The sequence below is a fragment of the Ranitomeya variabilis genome, chromosome 1, assembly GCF_051348905.1.
Source record: "Ranitomeya variabilis isolate aRanVar5 chromosome 1, aRanVar5.hap1, whole genome shotgun sequence".
Taxonomy (NCBI): domain Eukaryota; kingdom Metazoa; phylum Chordata; class Amphibia; order Anura; family Dendrobatidae; genus Ranitomeya; species Ranitomeya variabilis.
In genome coordinates this window covers 1086481073-1086502893 of record NC_135232.1, presented here as the reverse complement: position 1 = coordinate 1086502893, position 21821 = coordinate 1086481073, and the positions used below count along the sequence as shown (strand labels likewise).

General features: G+C 45.8%; 1 protein-coding gene across 1 annotated transcript in view; it reads right to left on the bottom strand.

Annotated features, from left to right (window-relative positions):
* Positions 1-222: 222 nt before the first annotated feature.
* ADGRA3 (adhesion G protein-coupled receptor A3) overlaps positions 223-21821 on the bottom strand; it is a 71447-nt gene continuing 49848 nt past the window's right edge. Inside the window, exons 10-19 of the mRNA XM_077279972.1 lie at positions 21066-21215; positions 19393-19554; positions 18690-18893; positions 11478-11697; positions 10232-10440; positions 7756-7880; positions 6710-6833; positions 4282-4427; positions 1867-1962; positions 223-1788 (exon numbers count right to left, since the gene is read on the bottom strand). Coding sequence (XP_077136087.1) covers positions 549-1788; positions 1867-1962; positions 4282-4427; positions 6710-6833; positions 7756-7880; positions 10232-10440; positions 11478-11697; positions 18690-18893; positions 19393-19554; positions 21066-21215 — 2676 coding nt within the window. The 3' untranslated portion in view covers positions 223-548. The remainder of the gene's footprint in view (positions 1789-1866; positions 1963-4281; positions 4428-6709; positions 6834-7755; positions 7881-10231; positions 10441-11477; positions 11698-18689; positions 18894-19392; positions 19555-21065; positions 21216-21821) is intronic.

Genomic DNA, 21821 nt, shown 5'->3' with positions numbered 1-21821 from the left:
CTTCAGAGCTCTGCTAGATCTGAAGCAGAGAAAACTGTGATTGCATCACAAGTGCTGCATCCAGTAAACTAAGTGACAAATCGCTGGAACTAGGGTTTTTATCCCATCCCTCATGCTGCTTTCAGATTACATAGCAAAATCCAGTTGACAGATTTACTTTAACGGAGGCGGACTCTATAATGGGAAAAATGTTTTGGTACAATAATATTAAAAGAATAAATGTGACAGTGACAAACGCTGTTTATTACAAGTTTAAATACAAATCCAATAGGAAACAAGGCATCCGGTATATGTCAAAAATACATAAAAGTTTTTTTTTCCTTTTTCTTTTCTTAAAAAAAATATTAAAAAAATATAAAAAAAAAAAAAAAAAAAAAAAAATCACACGTGGTCTCTTTTGACGTACAAAAGTCACTTGAAGTTTCCTTCATAGTTAGTGTTCTCCCATAATGTGTCTGTAAACAATCAGATTGGAAAAGTCTTTGAAGCAAATGGAATCGACCCTTTTACATGTGGGTTCCAGAAGGGTAAAAACCAGCATGGAGATACTACACAGTAGTTTCATGTTTCCATAGACCAGTTCTAACATTTCCATTGCTGTCCGTGTTTACCGGTGGCTCCTCGGTCGCTTCATTTTTAACTGGTTCATTTTGGACCGCCAAATTCAGACCGTATGATTTCTGCTGGCTTTCGAGCTCCACACCACTGGGTTCGGTCAAAATGTCTTTTTTGTGGATTGCGGACGGAGGCTTTTCCATATTTCTGCTGTACTTTGGAAGAGTGCTTCCAGCGTCGCTACTGTCTTGATGGCACTGGTTAAAATGGCGCTCTCTGTAGGCTAAGTAAGCCCTCCGGCTTCGCGAGTGACCTTCTGAGTAGCTCGGACGGCTTTTTGGGGCAGCATTCTGCACGCTGCCGTCGACACTGGTGGGAACATCATATGCATATTCCCTAAGCACAGTGAGCCTACTGGAACGGTGTTTACTTCTGTTTTTGTGATGTCTGGACGGGTGACCATTGGGGCGATATTGAACCTCCACGGGTGCAACGTGCATCTTAATATCATTATCCAAAGAGTGTTCGGTCAAGCTATTGTCAAGCTGGGGTGGTGTGGTGACTGGCAAGGGGTTGGTGTTGCATTGGGCTGCGGCTGCCTGCAAATTGGTCAACTTGCAGCCCTGCGAGGAGTTTTTCACGCTCGATGCGCTCTTATTGGTGCAGGAAGACTCGGCACTGCTGTTCGTACATTTCGGGGCATCACCGTTGATGCCAGGAGAGCTGGAAGGAGGGGCGTTAACTTGGACTGAATACGTGCTCCTACCTGGGCAGAAGGTGTTGACCAACGCTCGTCTCACGTCTTCCCTGTTCATACAGTGATGTACAGTCAAAAAGGCACCAAGGCTTAAACAAGTCACCCCGAAAAAGCAGCTGAACACCAGGTCCATTGGATAATACAAGGAAACGGATAGAGCACCGAAAATCCAAAGGGACACGTATAGGAACAGGGTAAGGCTGGCGCCAAGAAGTTGGGCTTGAAAAGTCTGCTCGTTCTCCAAGGCGGACGTAGACACTAAAGACACGGAAAGTGTATCTTGCTGGTTCGCTTCCCCGTTTTCGCTGGCCGCTAATCGTTGCTGCTCTTCGGTTTGCTCCTTCAACTCGAAAACTCTGTCGGGATGACGCTTCAGCTGAATGAATATACAGAGGAAGTACATGCAGTTTATAAAGACGATGAAAGTGGCCGGTCCGTAGAAGGCTCCAAGGCTCGGCTCCCATGCCATCCAGCAGCTGGAAAAGGAACACAAACCGCGTCAGCACCAGGTTGGAACAAGCACTTTCCCCCCACAACTAAGTACAAGTACTCACTAAGGGGCAGTGGGCTGGCTCCCGTAGTTTTTAATATTTGCCGCTGCTGTTATTCCGCACACAATTATAGGAATGCCGCCTCCAATAAGATAGAATCTAAAAAGTGCAAAAAAAAATAATAAATAAACAACAGATAAATGACTCCAACAAAGATATGAACGAAACACAATCCAACGCAAGGAGAAAGTCAATGTAAACAGCTGTTTCCTTAATGGTTTCCTACTTCTGTTGAATTGCTGACTTATTTGACTTCATTAGAACTTCCTCTGAGCAAACACGACGGTTTCATTCATCACTTTCACACATGGATATACAACCTCAAAAGTATTTTCCTTGGAGAGAGGCCAAAAGTTAAAGCCTAAGCGGAATAATAATAAAATAAATAATGCGCTGCCGCTAGGATTATAGTGCCACCTAGTGGATGGAGCTTTAGAACTACAAAAGGATTGTGTTGTGATTTCCACACATGGATATACCCTGAATGGCCACAAGTATCGGCACACACGTCTTTATGAATTCAGATTTGTCACTTGGTCCCATATCCCACCTTATGTATAACCTCTGGCCCCTAGCCCCCCCGATGTATAACCTCCGGCCCCTAGCCCCCCGATGTATAACCTATGGCCCCTAGCCCCCCCGATGTATAACCTCTGGCGCTTAGCCCCCCCGATGTATAACCTCCGGCCCCATGCCCCCCGATGTATAACCTCTGGCCCCTAGCCCCCTGATGTATAACCTCCAGCCCCTAGCCCCAATGTATAACCTCTGGCCCCTAGCCCCCTGATGTATAACCTTTGGCCCCTAGCCCCAAAGCATAACCTCCGTCCCTAGCCCCCTGAGGTATAACCTCTAGCCCCTAGCCCCGATGTATAACCTTCGGCCCCTAGCCCCGATGTATAACCTTCGGCCCCTAGCCCCCTGATGTATAACCTCTGGCCCCTAGCCTCCTGATGTATAACCTCCGGTCCCTATCCCCCCGATGTATAACCTCCGGTCCCTATCCCCCCGATGCATAACCTTCGGCCCCTAGACCACCGATGTATAACCTCTAGCCCCTAGCCCCGATGTATAACCTTCGGCCCCTAGCCCCCTGATGTATAACCTCTGGCCCCTAGCCCCCCGATGTGTAACCTCCGGTCCCTAGCCCCCCGATGTATAACCTCCGGTCCCTAGCCCCCCGATGTATAACCTCTGGCCCCTAGCCCCCCGATGTGTAACCTCCGGTCCCTAGCCCCCTGATGTATAACCTCTAGCCCCTAGCCCCCTGATGTATAACCTCCGGTCCCCAGCCCCCCGATGTATAACCTCCGGCCTCTTACCATGCAGTCTGCCTTTACAAACATGGGACAGAATGGCCGGTGGTACAGATCTCACTGATACCAGTGCAGTCCTATAATAGTAGCAACCTGTGTAACAAGGCCATTCATGACTTTCTTCCCTCCTAAATATTCCACCATCACCTGTGAGTGATATTGAAAGGTGGAAGAAACCGCAGCAACTCAGCTGCGAAAAGAACACAAAGTTACAAAGTGGGGTCACTGAGTAACAGAGGGCATAAATGTCCCCAACACTCTGCTGACTCCATAACTGCCTAGACCTCCTCTTGTATTAACATCACAACAAAACCTGTCCCTCCATTGGGAGCTTCCAGGCCGAGCAACTGAATGCAGCCTTACATCACCAAGCACAATGCAGAGCGGAGGAAGGAATCATGCAAAGTATGTTGCTACCAGATTCTGGAGCAGTGGAAACATGTTTTGTGACATGATGAATCTGGTAGTCTGATGGGCGATTCTGGGTTTGGCGAATGCCAGGAGAACAATTTCAGTTCAACAGTTTGACTATTCCACCAACGCATATGGTCTGGATATTAGCTACTGGCTAATGCAGGCAAACCACAGCTGTGAAAAAAGTTAGCTGAATGGCTGAGATGCACCGACAGTTCTACTCTGCTGTCCCGCCATGCTGTTATTTTAATGGATTTCTGCATAAAGTGAAGAATATTTCATATGGAGGATCAGTCTCTTATTTTTCCTGGCCAGGAGAAAATTACCTGCCTGACTGCACAGCGTACTTATCCATGGAGGAAGGACAGCTATTGGGTTGTTTTTCAAGGGTCGATCTAGGCCCCTTTGTTCCAGTGAAGGGAAATCTTAAGACTCCAGCATTACAAGACATTTTGGACAATTGTAGCTTTTCTGTTCCTTCTGACTGTGCCCAATGTATAAAGCAAGGTCCATAAAGTCATGGTTTGGGGGACGTTGTTGTGGAAGAACATGACCGGTCGTACAGAGCTGAAAACCTTCCCTAAGCTGATGTAGCTCCATATTAATGCCCATGAGTGCAGAATGGGATGTGATAAAAGCTCCTGTCGGTGTGATGTGTAGTGTCCCAGACTAAGACATTACTACAAACCTGAGCATTGGTCTAGGAGGAGGTGGGAGCTCGTCTGGATCCTGACAGCGCTTGGCTTTCTTGGTGACTTGCTTGTATATGTTGCGGGCAGTGACTCCCACCCACAGCACAGTGGCCAGTGTACAGTAATGCAGGAGAATCCCAATCTACAAAGCAATGGAAAATTACAAACAATTTAGATTGCAGATTCTTATTAAGTGAAAGCACATGTTCATCCATATGAGTTGTACCTCACTCTTATAAAGGTGGCGTTATAAGAGCCTCTGTTCCAGTCTCAAAGCACTGAAAGTGATACAGCTTTTGCTCAAGAATATCCCCATATTTCGCACCATTCATCTTCCCTTGAACTTAGACTATTTTCCCTGTCCCTGCTCCTGAAAAACATCCCTATAGCATGATGCTGCCACCACCATGTTTCACTGTGAAGATGGTGTTCTTGGGTGATGAGCTGGGTTGGTTTGGCACCAGACAGAATATTTACCTTGGTGGCCAAGAAGTTAAATTTTGGTCTTAGCCGACCATTGCACCTTCCTCCATACATTTGGGGAGTTTCCCCACATGTCTTTTGGCAAACTAAAAATGAGACTTACAATTCTAGTGTGCAAGTAAAGGCTTTTGTTTGCTCACTCATCCATAAAAGCCACCTCTATGGAGTGTTATTATTTATTATTATTTATTGTTATAGCGCCATTTATTCCATGGCGCTTTACATGTGATGAGGGGTGGACATAATAAAAACAAGTACAATAATCTTAAACAATACAAGTCATAACTGGTACAGGAGGAGAGAGGACCCTGCCCGCGAAGGCTCACAAATCTACAAGGGATGGGTGAGAATACAGTAGGTGAGGATAGAGCTGGTCATGCAGCGGTTTGGTTGATCGGTGGTTACTGCAGGTTGTAGGCTTGTCGGAAGAGATGGGTCTTCAGGCTCTTTTTGAAGGTTTCGATGATAGGCGAGAGTCTAATATGTTGTGGTAGAGAGTTCTAGAGTAGGGGTGATGCGTGAGAGAAATCTTGTATACGATTGTGGGAAGAGGAGATAAGAGGGGAGTAGAGAAGGAGATCTTGTGAGGATCGGAGGTTGCGTGTAGGTAAGTACCGGGAGACGAGGTCACAGATGTATGGAGGAGACAGGTTGTGGATGGCTTTGTACGTCATGGTTAGGGTTTTGTAGTGGAGTCTCTGGGCAATGGGGAGCCAGTGCAGGGATTGACAGAGGGAAGAGGCCGGGAAATAGTGGGGGGACAGGTGGATTAGTCGGACAGCTGAGTTTAGAATAGATTGGAGGGGTGCGAGAGTGTTAGAGGGGAGGCCACAGAGCAGGAGGTTGCAGTAGTCAAGGCGAGAGATGATGAGGGCATGGACTGGTGTTTTTGCAGATTCTTGGTTGAGGAATGTACGGATTCGTGAAATATTTTTGAGTTGAAGTCGGCAGGAAGTGGAAAGGGCTTGGATATGTGGTTTGAAGGAGAGATCAGCGTCAAGGATTACCCCGAGACAGCGAGCTTGTGGGACTGGGGAGAGTGGGCAGCCATTTACTGTAATGGATAGGTTCGTTGGGGGGGGTCGCGTGAGATGGGGGAAAGATGATGAATTCTGTTTTGTCCATGTTAAGTTTCAAAAATCTAGTGGAGAAGAAGGATGAAATAGCAGACAGACATTGAGGGATTCTGGTTAGTAGGGAGGTGATATCTGGTCCAGAGATGTAGATCTGTGTGTCATCAGCATAGAGGTGATACTGGAAGCCATGAGATTCTATGAGCTGTCCCAGGCCAAAGGTGTAAATGGAGAAGAGCAGGGCCCCTAGGACTGAACCTTGTGGGACTCCGACAGATAGGGGTGTACGGATTATTGTGGTTTTATTGTTGCAGTGTGGATTTTTAAACTACAAAAGAAAAGTTATGTACACTTCCAGTAGTATAGCCCTTTATGGAAAATGATGTAAAATATTCTTGATGTTTTAAAGTAAGGACATGTTCAGTATTTCTAGAGTAAAAAATACATAATCTGTGCTGCTGCTGGGCCTGACTCTAGAACAGGATCAGTCTCCTTCCCCCTCTGGCAGCTGACACTATATTCTATTCTTACTTCCCCAGTAGATGTTTTTTCAGCTGCAGAGGTTGTGCTATGCTTCTGACAAGAAGGACAGAAAGGGATTTCTATTGGCTGCTGTGCAGTGAACAGAAGATCTCTACGTAGAGACCTATAGAAAAGGTAAGTATGTGCAGCGGCCAATGATAAGGTGGACCTGCACATTGCTATATACTATGAATACCAGGAGTCAGACTACGTAAACTTTTGTCATAACCCTACACTAAATCATTTTACCCAACACTTGATTCTTTTATATCTATACAATGAATGTGATTTAATGGTCAGCCCCTTTATTAGTAGTATTTTGTTACATGGAGGGGTCCATACTCACAGCCTGACAAACATTGGCGTTCATAGTTTGGTTTATGCCTCCCACGTACACTGCGCAGGTCAGGAAGATGTGAAGACCAAGGTTTACCAACATGTGCCAGGTCTTAAGGCTGACGCGGATCAGGCTGAAAAATAAAATTCCAGAATGTCTAACAGTATCTAGTGCAGGTTAGATGATAACACGGGATCCTAAAGGATTTATGTCTGGTAGTAGAATGATACACTAGAATAAAACATAGGAAACATACCACTAGCGATACAGAGAAATGTTATTCACAGATTAAATAAACGGCCAATTTAGAAACTTCATATATACCGTTTTTTGTTTTTTTTAATAGGGATGAGGAACCATGCTTACAAGGACAGGGATAAGGAGCCATGCATACAAGGATGGTCATAAGAAGCCATGCAGACAAGGACGGGGATAAGGAGCCACGCAGACAAGGACGGGGATAAGGAGCCATGCAGACAAGGATGGGGATAAGGAGCCATGTAGACAATGATGGGAATAGGGAACCATGCATACAAGGATGGGAATAAGGAGCCACGCAGACAAGGCTAGGGGATAAGGAGCCATGCAGACAAGGATGGGAATAAGGAACCATACAGACAAGGATAGGGGATAAGGAACCATACAGACAAGGCTAGGGGATAAGGAACCATGCGGGATAAGGAACTATGCTTACAAGGACAGGGATGAGCCATGCAGACAAAGATGGGGATAAAGAGCCATGCCTACAAGAATAGGGATGGGGAGCCATGCATACAAGGATGAGGAACCATGCAGACAAGGTTGGGGGATGAGGAGCCATGTATACCAAGACAGGGATTAGGGGACACTGCATACCCGGCTTATACTCAAATGAATACGTTTTCCCAGTTTTTTGTGGCAAAATTAGGTGTCTCGGCTTATACTCGGGTCGACTTATACACGAGTATATATGGTCCATATTTATAGAAAAAATACATCTATAAAAATGGTAGCAAGTAACAGTGCACTTCTTCTGCCACGTTACACTGTGTAGCCGATGTACATGAGCCTTTTACCTGTGATAGTACAAATAACTGATGATCAGCACCAGCACACACAGGAGCAGCACCACCGCAGACGCATACACCACCGGATGTAGGAGAGTCACAGGATGCGTGTAGGTCTCTGCTCCAGTCAGATCCTGGACGGAAAAGAGAACATTAAGCGGTTAAAGGGTTTGTCCTCCTTTCAGAAAACTTTTTACCATATGCGCAGTTAGCTTAAAAAAACAAAACAAACCATGATTTATGTACCTTCCCTGGGTCCAATGCAGAGTCTCTACTGCTGCCCCCGGTCTCTGTTGTCTGGCTGCAGCGGTGAGGTCACGTCAACAGAGCTGCCGTCAACCACTGAATTTAGTCGCTGAGCTCAGCGATTGGCTGCACGGCCGTCAGCGATTGGCTGCACTGCTATGAATGTGAGGTCATCGTTACCGCCATATGGAAACCGGGGCTGCCGGGAAGACTCAGTACGGGACCAGGGAAGAGCAAGTAACGTGCAGTCTGTTTTTTTGCCCAGTGTTAAAACCTCCCCCGAGCGATGAAATGACGGTGGTAACGGTGCTCAGCAGGGTACTGTGAATGTATTTGGGAGATCCTATAAAACTGGGGTTAGCAGCTTACGGACATAGAAAGTCTATCAGCCGCACCCTGCCCTGCTCGGTCTCCAGGCACCGGCAAGGTCAAACAGCTGCAGCAATCGTTGGGTCTCGGCATTTAGTGCTGGTGCGCTTTACAGCACGATTATTAATAAGCTGCAATAATAAAGATTTCCAAAAGGTTTCTGGCAATATAGCAGTTCCATTTTCCAAATCCTTGAAAAACCTTTAACCTCTTAATGACTGAAGTTATTTTTGGTTTTGCATTTTCGTTTTTTGCTCCCATTCTTCCCAGAGCCTACTAGAAAATGGGAAAAAAAATCCAAGTGCGGTGAAATTGCAAAAAAAGTGCAACCCCACACTTGTTTTTTCGTTTGGCTTTTTCACTAGGTTCACAATCCTAAAACTGACTGTTATTATGATTTTCCAGGTCATTATGAGTTCATAGACACCAAACATGTCTAGGTTCTCTTTTATCTAAGTGGTGAAAAAAAATTCCAAACTTTGTTAAAAAAAAAAACATAAAAACAAAATTGCGCCATTTTCCGATACCCGTAGTGTCTCCATTTTTCATGATCTCTGGTCAGGTGAGGGGCTTATTTTTTGCGTGCCGAGCTGACGTTTTTAATGATATTATTTTCGTGCAGATGCGTTCTTTTGATCGCCCGTTATTACATTTTAATGCTATGTCTAAAAAAACGCAATTCTGGCATTTTGACTTTTTTTCTCGCGATGCCATTTAGCGATCAGGTTAATAATTTTTTTTTATTGATAGATCGGGCGATTCTGAACGCGGCGATACCAAATATGTGTATGTTTGATTTTTTTTTTTTTTTATTTTGAATGGGGCGAAAGGGGGGTGATTTGAACTTTTATATTTTTTTAAAAAACATTTTTTTCTACTTTTGGCATGCTTCAAAATTCATAATATCCATGTGAGACTAGAAGCTGCCATAACCAATCGGCTCTGCTACATATAGGGGCTGATCAGATCGCCTCTATGTAGCTGAATTACCCACTTGCTATGAGCGCCGACCACTGGGTGGTGCTCACAGCAACCGGCAGTGACAACCATAGAGGTCTCCAGGACCTCTGGTTGTTATGCCAACCCACCAGTGACTCGCGGGGGTTACTGGTGGGCGGTTTTCCAGCCCGATAGCTGGAAGCACGAGTTAAACGCAGCTGTCAACGGCATTTAACGGGTTAATAGCCACAGTTGGATCACAATTCCACCCGATTCCGGGCACATGTCAGCTGTTCAAAACAGCTGACATGTGCCGGGAAAGATGCGGGCTCACCGACAGAGCCAACATCAAAGGGAAGGAGTCCGATGTGGGCGGGCTATACTGGTAAGGGGTTAAATAGGACAGCACTATGTACACTGTACTGCAGAGTGATAAAACACAGCACATTTATGGCTTTCCTTTCCGCAGTGCAGCAGTCCTAGCTGCACCCAACACAAAGGTCAGTAATGAGGCAGAAATACTAGAACACTACAGGCCTCCACACTCGTCGCTCCGGTATTTGCCTGTGTCATATTGTTTTATAGATACCTGCTAAGGCTATGTTCACACCCAGCATTATTTTCTACAACCAGAACCTGATCTCTTGGCAGTAAAAAAAGCTGCAAACAAAATGCATGTCTAGTAGGGTTTTTGCTGTGTTTTTAAGTGCAGCATTTTTTCACTTTCTCATTGTTTTATAGGAGTGGATAGATGTTGCAAAAATGCTGGAAAATATCGACATGCAGATTTGAATATCGCTGAGGTTCTCAAATTCAAGTATTAAAAAAAAAAAAAAACAACAACGCAGAGTGTGAACCTAGCCTAACAAAGTTACCAGGCTTTGGGTGTGGATGTAGGACGTTGTGCAGCGGGCTGGGCTGAGGATCCTACCATTAGGACGGCGTAGTTGCTGAGCGTGTGGCACTGTATCGTGGTTATATTCTCGTCAGAGGCCAGGATACTGCAGCCTTCTGACTTCCATCCACCTTGTCCGTTAAGAAGATCAAAATCCCACTGAGCTGCCACAGGGTCCTTCCCATGAGCAATGCGACGGAGGGTGATGTTAATGGGGACACTGGGAGGGTTCTTGTTTGGGCCATCTAAAGAAAAAAACAAAACAAAATAAATAAAAACATATCATAGTGCCCAGAGTAATTATGGGCCGTTTACAATCCCTTGAGGCATATGGACCTTTAGATCGTGTAACAGAATGTAAAGTACGACGCGTTTCGCTATAGGTTGCTTCATCAGAGGACTGAGTTCATATCATCTGTCCTGTCAGTGGAAAAAGAAGTTATGGGAAGTTCTTAATTTCACGCTTCATCATTTTGGCCCCTGTTTGCACCATTTTGCAGCTTGGTAAAACCCAAACTATTTTTTTCCAGCATCACTATCACCTCGAACATTAGGGACCAGAAAAGAAAAGCAAACGCATTGCATATTATTTTATTTTTACCCTCTGATAGGACCAGTTATCCTGTCCTACGCACTGCTAAACGTTTAATGATGGGCGGCTGTTTAATAACCGGTTTACTCAGACAGACCAAAGCAAAGGATGAGCTCAGAGTGATCGGTCATAGTTTGCTCAGTGGATGGGCTGCCCGTTTTATTGGCAGCACAGGTCCTGTTCAAACAGGACGATGTGCTGCCGAGAACAATCATCTTTTGCGAAAACCAAAAAGTAACTTCCCCTGATGAACAAGTATTTTGCTTGTTGATCGGGAGATCAGCAGACTGTTCACACTGAAAAATGATTGTGAACGAGTGTTTTATTTCAGAATGCCTGTTCACGATAAACTTTCGGTGTAAATGCAGCATTAGTCTATGACCTGAAATGTGACGACCTGACACCAAACCAAACTTTTGGTGCAACTTACTGGTATAAACTAGATCTAGATCATTTGGAAATGTCGTAACTTTATCAAACAGCACGAGACATTCCTGTGAATGGGACAGAGTCTCTGTACAAAATACAGGAAACCCTTACACTGAGCAAATAATGGGACAGGGGAGCCTGAGGAGGCCGGGCTGCTGTCTACTGCCATGACCACCGGGAACCTGCAGCACCCCTTTATTACTTGGCTTTCTGGCATTAGGCTAAGACCTGCTACAGGAGATTTCGCTCTTTACCACAAACCTAGTTTGGCCAGAATGACGGGCGTCACCACGGAGCGCCTCTTCCCATCATCTGCGAGGTGTGTGACGTTCCCCGTGGCCGGGAAAAGCTTCCCGTTTCTGAATGCAATCAGCTGCAGCTTGTACACAAACTCATCTGCCGCTCGCTTCTCACGCTTATCTCTCTCTTTAGGTACAAACAATGCAGCGGGGAGCTGGATCGAAGCTTCCACAACCGTATTCTGGGGGGAAAAAAAAAAGACAAAAATGCTTGTTACCATTAGCAGTATATAGAGGCGAAAATGTACAAATAAGTGGATGTGAACAAGATCCTGCATGAGGAAAAGAGGCAATTAAATGTCTACACCATTCCTCATTTTCTGGGTCATCTGGCTTACAGAACAAGTCTGAGGTCTCTGGTACCGCAGTGAATCCTTACATTGCACGCTGTAAAAATTCTCCAGTGCCAGGAGCGACAAGCACGTGACTGTGATTTGTATACATGTGGTCACGTGCCGACTAGACGTGCATGGCCTTGCTCAATGCCAGTGTATACGTCTAGTTGGAATGTGGCCGGATTTATGCAAATCACGTACTTACGGTCACATGACCTCCCACTCCCGATACCAGAGAATCCTGACAGCGCACAGCGTGTGGGATGCAAGGATTCCCAGGTCTGCAGTCACAGAATAGTAACCTAAAGCTGGACCTTTATTTCTCAGGAACAGTTTGTTTATATAGTGTCCTCCGTTAAACCCATTGTTTACATTTTTCACTATTTTGGGAGGGTATCAGGTATGTATAAACTAGGAGTTAGACATACCGGTAACGGTATTTCCAGGAGTCCATTATGACAGCACCACAAGGAGGTTGCTCTTCATATCCTTGATAGGGACAGGAACACAGAAGAGGTTAAATAGCCCCTCCCCACCTCCACCCTTCAGTGATTTTACAAAGTACCACACCAGGATGGATACAACGCAATTTTATTGAACTTCCTCTCTATACATGTTTATATCACACATTAGACAAGAGTTCAAGGGAGGGTAAATAATGGGTGCTGTCATAATGGACTCCTGGAAATACCGTTACCGGTATGTCTAACTCCTAGTTTCCAGGTCGTCCCTTATGACAGCACCACAAGGAGAAATACCAAATAACTCTTACTTAGGGCGGGATTACAGCTTGGAGGACCTTCCTCCCAAAGCCGGTCTGTTGTTTTGACAGAACGTCTAGTTTGTAATGTCTACAAAAGGTATTTGAACTAGACCAAGTTGCCGCCCGGCAAATTTGGTCCATGGATGCACCCGCACTCTCAGCCCATGAAGCAGATATTGCTCTCAGAGAGTGGGCTTTTAGATGTTCTGGAGGGGATTCACCGGCTGAAGTATACGCAGCGGAAATAGTAGATTTAATCCATCTAGCTAGAGTCGCTTTTGAGGCTTTTTTGCCTCCATTTTTCCCCGACATCTGTATAAAGAGATTTGGATCAATTCTCCAGCCGTCTGTAAGTTTCAAATACTGCAAAACTGTTCTCTTAACATCCAGGGAATGGAGAGAACGTTCTTTTTCGTTGTTAAAGTTCTGACAGAACGTAGGCAAAATTATTTCCTGGCTTCTGTGAAAGTCCGTCACAACTTTTGGAAGAAACGAAGGATCCAACCTTAGAATGATGCAGTCTTCCTGTATCTTTAAATATGGATCTGTTATGGACAAGGCTTGAATTTCGCCTATTCGCCTTGCTGTCGTTATTGCGACCAGAAAGACAGTCTTGAATGTTACGGATTTTAGGTCTGACTGATCAAGCGGCTCGTAAGGAGCCTTCCGTAATTCATTAAGTACCAATGTGAGGTTCCATGAGGGTACTGAACTTCTTATTGTCGGTCTGATACGTTGCGTAGCTTTGATGTATCTCATTATCCAGGGATGGTTTGCTAATGGATAGTCATAAAAGGCACTTAACGCTGAGATTTGTACTTTTAGCGTACTCGGCCTCAAGCCCATATCAAAGCCTGTTTGGAGGAAATTTAAGATTTGAGAGATATCTGGTTCTTGTAGAACGGATATTGAAGTATTGGTATGAGTACAAAATTTCTTCCAAATTTTTTGGTATATAGCCGAGGTTACCGGCTTTCTGCTTTTCTTCATGGTTGAGATAACCGAGTCCGACAGTCCTTTTGATCTCAAGATTTCCCTCTCAAGATCCATGCTGAGAGTTGTAGCATCTTTAGATTTTGATGGACCAGCGGTCCCTGCGTCAGAAGATCCCGCCTCAGCGGTAGTAGCACTGGGTCTTCTATCGCCATCCACTTCAGCAGAGGAAACCAGCTCCTCTTGGGCCAATATGGCACTATTAGGATCACTACCGCTGGACTTTCCTGAATTTTTCTCAGAACTCTGGGAATTAGAGCTAGGGGAGGGAACGTGTATGCCAGTTCCATGTCCCAATGTTGAGCCAAGGCATCTATGCCAGTTGGATTGTCTTCTGGATTTAATGAGAAAAATTCTTTTGTTTTTGTATTGTCCTTTGTGGCAAATAAATCTACCTGCGGAGTGCCCCATTGTTGGATTAGCTGAGCAAAGACTTCTCCGTTTAGAGACCACTCTGTCAGTTGCAATTTCTCTCTGCTGAGAAAATCCGCTATTTGGTTTTGCGAGCCTTTTAGATGAACTGCTGTGATGGACTTCACAGTATCCTCTGCCCAGGAGAATATTGTCTCTGCTAGCGCCTGAAGTGGACGGTGCCTCGGTCCTCCCTGATGTAGGAGAAAGGCTACCGTGGTCGAGTTGTCTGAGAAGACTCGGATATGGTGTCCCTGCACTTCGTGTTGGCACCCCTTTAGTGCTTCCCAGACCGCTCTGAGTTCCCTGTAATTGGAGGAACTGTCGCGTACCGATGGTGGCCATGTCCCCTGAAGGTATCGTCCTTCTATGTGGGCTCCCCAGCCCTTTGAGCTTGCATCGGTCGTTATGTTTATGCATGGAGATATATTCCATGGTTTTCCTCTTTTGAGGTTTTTTATATCGATCCACCATGAGAGGGACTGTTTTACTTCGCTGGATAACCGCATCCTGTTGTCTAAGGAGTGTTCCTTTCCATTCCATACTGAAAGAATTTCTTTTTGGAGCGTTCTGGAGCGAAACTGACTCCACTGTACGCTGGGAATGCACGAGGTCATCAGCCCTAGGATCCTCATGGCTTTCCTGATGGAAATGTATTTCCGTTTTCTTATCGTTTGAAATTCTTTTTTGATTGACCGTTGTTTTTGGTCTGGTAGGAAGGAGTATTCCAGCTCGGAATTTAGGAGTACACCCAGAAATATTTTTTGTGTCTCTGGTTCGAGACTCGACTTTTTTAAATTTATTACCCACCCCAGATGTTTCAGGAGTGACATGGTAATTCTTAACGATTCTTCCATCTGTTGGGATGAATTTGCTACCAGCAACAGATCGTCCAGGTAGGGTGCAATGAGAATTTCTTTTTCCTTCAAGTGGGCCATGATCTCTGTCATGAGCTTTGTGAATATTCTTGGGGCAGAGGAGAGACCGAAAGGTAGACATTGAAACTGGAAATGCAGAATCCCCCTGCGACTTCTTATTGCAAATCTGAGGAATTTTTGATGTGATGGATGGATGGGAACATGATAGTACGCATGTTTGAGGTCTAGCGTGCACATTACCGAATTCTTTTTTATTAACGGTACGATTGACTTGAGAGATTCCATCTTGAAGCGTTTGTACGCCACCCATTTGTTTAATGGTTTTAGGTTTATTATTGTGCGGTATTCTCCGCTCGGTTTTTTTATGGAGAACAGACTGGAGTAATGCCCCTGGAAATGCTGATGATGGGGTACTGGTATTATGACGTGTAACTCTAAGAGTTCCTGTATGTCCGTTAGCAGTCTTTGATGTACTGCTGATGACTCCGTCTGTGTCAAACAGAATCTCTTGGGGGGTAGATGAGTAAACTCTATCTTGTACCCCTGTGCCACTGTCTGCAGAATCCACTGATTCTGAGTAATGTTCTGCCATCCCTCCAGGAAGTATTGTAGTCTTCCTCCTATATTGTTGGCGTCATTATTTGCTGGGTCCTGATGACTGGTCTCGAAAGAAATCTCTTCCTCTGCCCCCTTTAGGGTAGCTCCATCTGCCAGACTTCCCTTTTCCTCTGTAGTCTTGTCTTGGGTGAGAGCGAGTTCTACGAAAAAATTGTGTCTTCTTTGGCTTCTCTTCAGGGAAGCCTTTTTTCTTATCGGACGCCTTCTCGAGTAGCTCGTCAAGAACTGGACCGAATACGTGAGATCCTGAAAATGGAATCGAACACAGCTTGTTTTTGGATTGGGTATCTCCTGACCATGATCTCAGCCATTAGGCTCTTCTTGCTGCGTTTGACAGTGCATTGTTCCTGGCAGCAAAACGCACCGATTCCGCGGAAGCGTCCGCCATAAAATCAGTCGCCATTTTCAGCACTGAAAGAGATTTTAGGATCTCTTCTCTTGGGGTTCTGTCTGTAATATGACTCTCCAACTCGTCTACCCAAAGACTCATAGATCTTGCAACAGAGGTAGCCGCTATGTTCGTTTTCATAATGGCGGCCGATGACTCCCAGGCTTTTTTGAGAAGATCTTCTGACCTCTTATCCATCGGATCCTTTAATCCTGATGAGTCCTCGAAGGGGATAGCCGTTTTCTTTGTGACCTTAGCCACAGGAATATCAATTTTTGGAACCGATTCCCAGATCTTAGTTTCTTCTGGATCGAAGGGAAGACGGTACTTGAAGTCTCTCGGGACTACTAGTTTTTTTCCCACGTCTTCCCACTCTTCCATTATCATTGCTGTAATGTGGTTATTGACCGGAAAAACTCTATTTCTGCGAGTTCTTAGGCCTCCGAACATTTCGTCCTAAACCGATAGTGGTTCAGACGAGTCCTCTATCTTCATGGTGCTTCTAACTGCTTTGAGCAGTATGTCCGTATTTTCGGATGAAAACCGGTATCTCTTCCGTTCTTCTGGTGATACCGCCGACGGACCCTGTTCCTCTGAGCCTGGATCGGAATACCCCGAGACCTCTCCTTCCTCGGAACTTAGGTCCATGTCCCATCTGGGCCTTTTAGGCCTTGGAGACCGTGGAGACTGGGGTGGCACCATTGTAGACACCGTAGCTTGGACTTCGTCTCGAATCATGGTCTTTATATTATCTAGTAACGAAGCCTGTTCATCTTTTAGAAGTTTAGCGATGCATTTTTCGCATAACTTCTTTTTATAGCCATCTGGGAGCTTGACGGTGCATAACGGACATCTGATGGTCCTTTTCTTTACCGCCGGCCTTTCAGGGATGTCCTTATCCTGTAAATGTAAGGGAGACCCCTGTAGCTACGGATCTAAGGTAATGTAATGTCTCCCATACCACGTACTACTCACATGGTCCGTTGGCAGCTCTAAGGATTGGACGACTGGACGGCTAGCACCTTCCATTTTACTGAGTCAAGTGTGCTGTCAGTTATCTGTCATTAAGTAGTCAGTCTTACCCTGCTTCAAGACATCTGATTCGTCCTCCTTCCGAGCTCAGCTGCCGGCTTCCACGGTAATTCCAGGTGCCCAGCCGTACTGCGCATGCGTCCTCCGGAACGCACGCCGATCAGCCTGGGACCTGGATTCTGGCGCACCATCCGGCCGCCATTCTGTTCCGGTCACTGCTTTCCCCCCCAGGCTTTCCGGCGTATCCGGAAATGCTTCGGCGCCGCCGACCCCAGGAATCTGGCCACGCCCCCGGAAGTCGTCACTGACCAGGCGCCGGACCGGAAGTCCGGGGAACGACGCCAGCACCGGCCGCACGTGGATCCTGAGGGAGCGCCGGACACCGCAGCCGCTGTCTCAGAGCCCCTTTGTGAGGGGATGAGACAGGCCCTGGGAGCACACAGCTCAACCTCGTTGCGGAGGTACCTCCGTCGGTCTCCAGCAACTTCTGAGGAGTCTTCTCCGCAAGACCCTCGCGGCCAGAGCCCCCTAACAGGAGGATGGGAACGCAGTCAGGAGCGTCTGCTCCAAGACCTGACTCCGGTATCAGGTAAATCTTCTGGAGAACTCTCTCCTGCGTCTGTCCCTGATAGGGACAGGAAAAACACTGAAGGGTGGAGGTGGGGAGGGGCTATTTAACCTCTTCTGTGTTCCTGTCCCTATCAAGGATATGAAGAGCAACCTCCTTGTGGTGCTGTCATAAGGGACGACCTGGAAATAATGGTTAGAAAGTTTTTGTGGGCAGAGGGTGTCTGGCAGTAATTTTTTGGCATGGTCAACTGACCATTTCTATCAAAATTCGAATTTTTTTTTTGTACCTTATTTGTAACTGTATTGGGACAGAACATGCACATGTTTAAGCACGCAAAGGGGTTCTCCATTGAAAACAAGTTATCACCTAGGTATGGTACAGATGAGAACTTGTAGGTTGGTGGGGGGACGATCCCTGGTACAAGCACAAACTGGCAGAATTGGGGATTTTTATCCTATTCCAAAATGGAGCATCAAATCAGATACCCGACTGCAGCGCCATTCATTCTTTTATGGACTGCCAGAAAGAAAGCAGAGTACAGCAGTCTGCAGGCCGCCCATAGGGAATGAATGGAGACATGGTCAATCATGTACGCCGACGGCCAATCATGTGCGCCGACGGTCAGTCACGTGCGCCGACGGTCAGTCACGTGCGCCGACGGTCAGTCATGTGTGCCGACGGTCAATCATGTGCACTGCCGCTCCTTTCTAAACCGGGATAGAAGTGTCCCGTTCTGCTGATCGGTGCGGATCCCAGGAGTCGGGACACCCACCAATCAATAAGTTATCAGCTTTACTATGGATCGTTCATAAAAGTTTTGGGGTGAAAACTGTCCATTGTATATGTATGGCTGGCAGTTGTGCTAATCTACATTGTGACTACTGGTGCGTGCCACATACCCAGGAGAAAAGACAAGTGTTTTTTAATGAGCGCTATGTATAGTATTGCCTGCTACTAAAACAGGGCAGTCATCCCTATGAGCTGGGAAAAATAAAATTGCAAAAAACGTCCATTGGTTTTTATTTCTGACTTTTGAAAGACATTAAAAACAAACAAAAAATAATAATTTGACCCCATATGTGAACTGGTCATATGGTTTTCACAGAAGATTTGATATGTTTGGGATTGCATATTATTATTTGACATAGGCTCTGTATCAGTAAATTGGACTTTCCAGAAAGTTACCTTTAACGCCACCGCACTGAAGGTGCTGGACATGTTACACTTAAAGCTCAGCTGTTTATCCAGGCTTCCATCTGGGTCTCTTCTCCCTAAATCTGCCATCACCACGCGGTCGGATGCGGCCAGCTTCTGGAACACCGTGCAGGTCATGCCGGTGAAGAGGGCGGATTTTATCACATAGGCTTCTAGGGCGATGTTTGGGGAATACTGGAGATAAAAAGAACAAGTGAGAACAATTGCTCACTGTAAAGAATATAGATATTTGCTTTTCTTTGTACCTGTCTGCCTTGAACAGTGCAATCATCTTTGCTTTTCAATACTGTTAAAGGGGTAATCCCATCTTGTTTATTTATGGCTAATCCAAACCATAATAGATGCCGGTCCCATGGTAGCGAGATGGTCCGAACGCCCATTCAATTGTAAGGAAACTCCAACCACATCTCTACTGAGAGCGACATGCAACGGGTCTGCTCTTTATATAGAGGCAGATCCCACGGGTGGGAAACATTTATGGAAAATGCTGTGGATATGTCATAAATGTACAAGACGAGAATAGCCCTTTAAAAGGCAAAATACGTGCCGGCATCTGTCGGGTCCACAGACGGCTGAGGTTTGCCTAATGTGCTACACATAGCTGTTAAAACCCCCCAGTATCTTATAGAATTCGATGCAAAGAGGTCCTGCCCACTGGCACCTATGGTCTTACCGTGGAGTACACGGGCGCCCCATTGGCCAGTCGGTACATGGCAATCCGCTGTAAGCACTGCACTATACGTGTACAGGCCTTGGCATCTTTTTGGGCCTTCAGCAAGACTTGTTCATCTGCCAGCATGATGTTACTTGCTATATCAACCATGACGTCACCAAGCTGCAGCAGGGAAGAAATAAGAGATGTGCGTCGTACAAGAAACATTTACAATGGCGTATATCAGAGGTTATGTACACCATCACAGATGACATCTATGCTGCAAAAAAAGCAATTGTGCAAAAAGACTTCACAAAAAAGGGTCCTACTGTTTTGAGTCTACAGATGCTGTGCAGACTCATGTGTCTCCATAGTAACAGACAACAAGCAAGCCCTGTGTAGTCAGATTCTCTGGTCACACACTATTTTTCACCAATCCCGATTTTACCGAATACTCATTACTTTCACAAGCAGGAAGAGATAGACGGACAGATGAGAACGGGATTCCAGGTCCAGACTACACGGACAGGGTTGCTTGTTCTTCTGTCACCCAGCAGGCAATTCTGTAGTGCAGCTACAGACATAAAATGGCAGAAAATGCTTCAATGAAGGCTAAATATAAACTGGACCTATTTTTCAAACCTCCCTGAAGCAATAAACCATTGCAATAATGTACATAGCTGTCAAAGTGAAGCCTTCACTAAACCGCCGCCGAATTATTCACAGAGGATCGTTCTGACAAAGCAGAAAACATCTTACACTGATATGTCCATTAACAAGAGCTCAATAATTACATACAAGTCCACCTGGACCATGAATGAATACGACTGCCCCCATACAGCCTCCTGTTAGCAGTACACCCCGTGTGCACCATCGTCGGATGACGGTGACTTATGCCAGCAGAAACTATTCAATAAGCTGATGAATGGGTGTTCTATTCTTTCCTTGGCTGATCAGCGATGATCAAGGAGTCCATGATGGGTACTCAATGTCCTGTACTACAACTGTATGTCGGGTATTGGCTCATTTATATGAGCTTTCTATCATAATCTGGAGAATGAAATGTGCTAATTACCCTCACATAGTCATCTGGGCGGGTCCATTCCTGGGAATAGTCTTCAGGTCTATTAGATTAGATTGCTAATAGCAAAACGACTGTTTGTCCGACAGCTATCTCCCTAGACTCCTCCATACACGGGAAGGATCCAGCAGGCGCCCCTGTGTACTCCAAGGGAGATTGTCGCAGACGTCCGTAGACTGGCAGCAGCTAAACACCCTGAGAACCAGGGCTGTGGAGTCCGAGTCCACTTTGGTGGAGTCAAGTGTCGGAGTCATGGAAATTGAGGAGTCGGAGGTTTGACTTACAGGCTCCACAGCCCTGCTGAGAACAAAAGGATTGAAATTCCAATTCTCCTACTTTGTCAGGGAAGAGTCGGGAGACCACCCTACACAGCCCACGGGTCATCGATATCTTGCTGAACAGACGCAGCACAAGTGAATTCAGCATTGGGAGTAGTAATGGATTATTCTAGCTTATTCTTCTGCCCAGGTCCATATCTGACCATAGAAATCTAACATCACCCAATCTGCTGCTCCTCAGCTGGCAGCTCTAGAGGGTGGTCCGCTTGACACTCCCAGGGCTATGATATGTGTAGCAAAGGAAAGATGCACTACGTCTCATGCTTATGGCTTACCTCTTTGTATTTATCTGCAAAACGTCCAAATTTTTCAATCATTTCCGCCACGAAGATCACGTCCATCTTATCAGAGAAGTTGGCGGCCTCCACGGTGTAAGCCAGAAGTTGCTTAGCAGTTGCCACAGCATTTGTCAAGTTCAGAGGCATCTAAAAATGAGCAATCATTAAAAACAAAAAGTGATAAAGAAAGTCACAAAGACAATACAAGCTGAACACTGTACTGGGCTGTCAGACCTCCTTTCTGCAGGAGCACACTACTCCTCTGCCTCCCGGGGGGCGGTGCGCTCCTGAAGATTGACAGTTCAGACCCGCACATGGTCACACTACTGGTCTGGATTAAAGCGCTCGACAATGCTGCAAGCAGAAGCAGATTTGTGTCTGCAGCACCAGAGGAGCTCATGGAGGATCCAATGATCCGGCAAACCTCAGAGCATCACTTCCAAGAGCTGCGCTCACTGCCTGGAAACCGTCCGTGTCTGAGATAGACCGCCAGTAATCCAGGCAAAGAGCAGTAAACAATACAAAGAAAAACCCCATCATTCTTGAAAACGGAGAGGATTTTTAATAAGAGGCAGATTGCAAAGTTGACAGTTTTTACGAACACTTTGCAATTTTACCCATTTAAAAATTTGAGACAATCCCTTTAAGAAGTGGATAGAAGAACAAATCAAAAATATTCTTCTTTATTGTACAGGTAGCATCTGTGTGTTAATGATATCCATGAGATCGACAGCCGGCCACAGAACCGCTGCA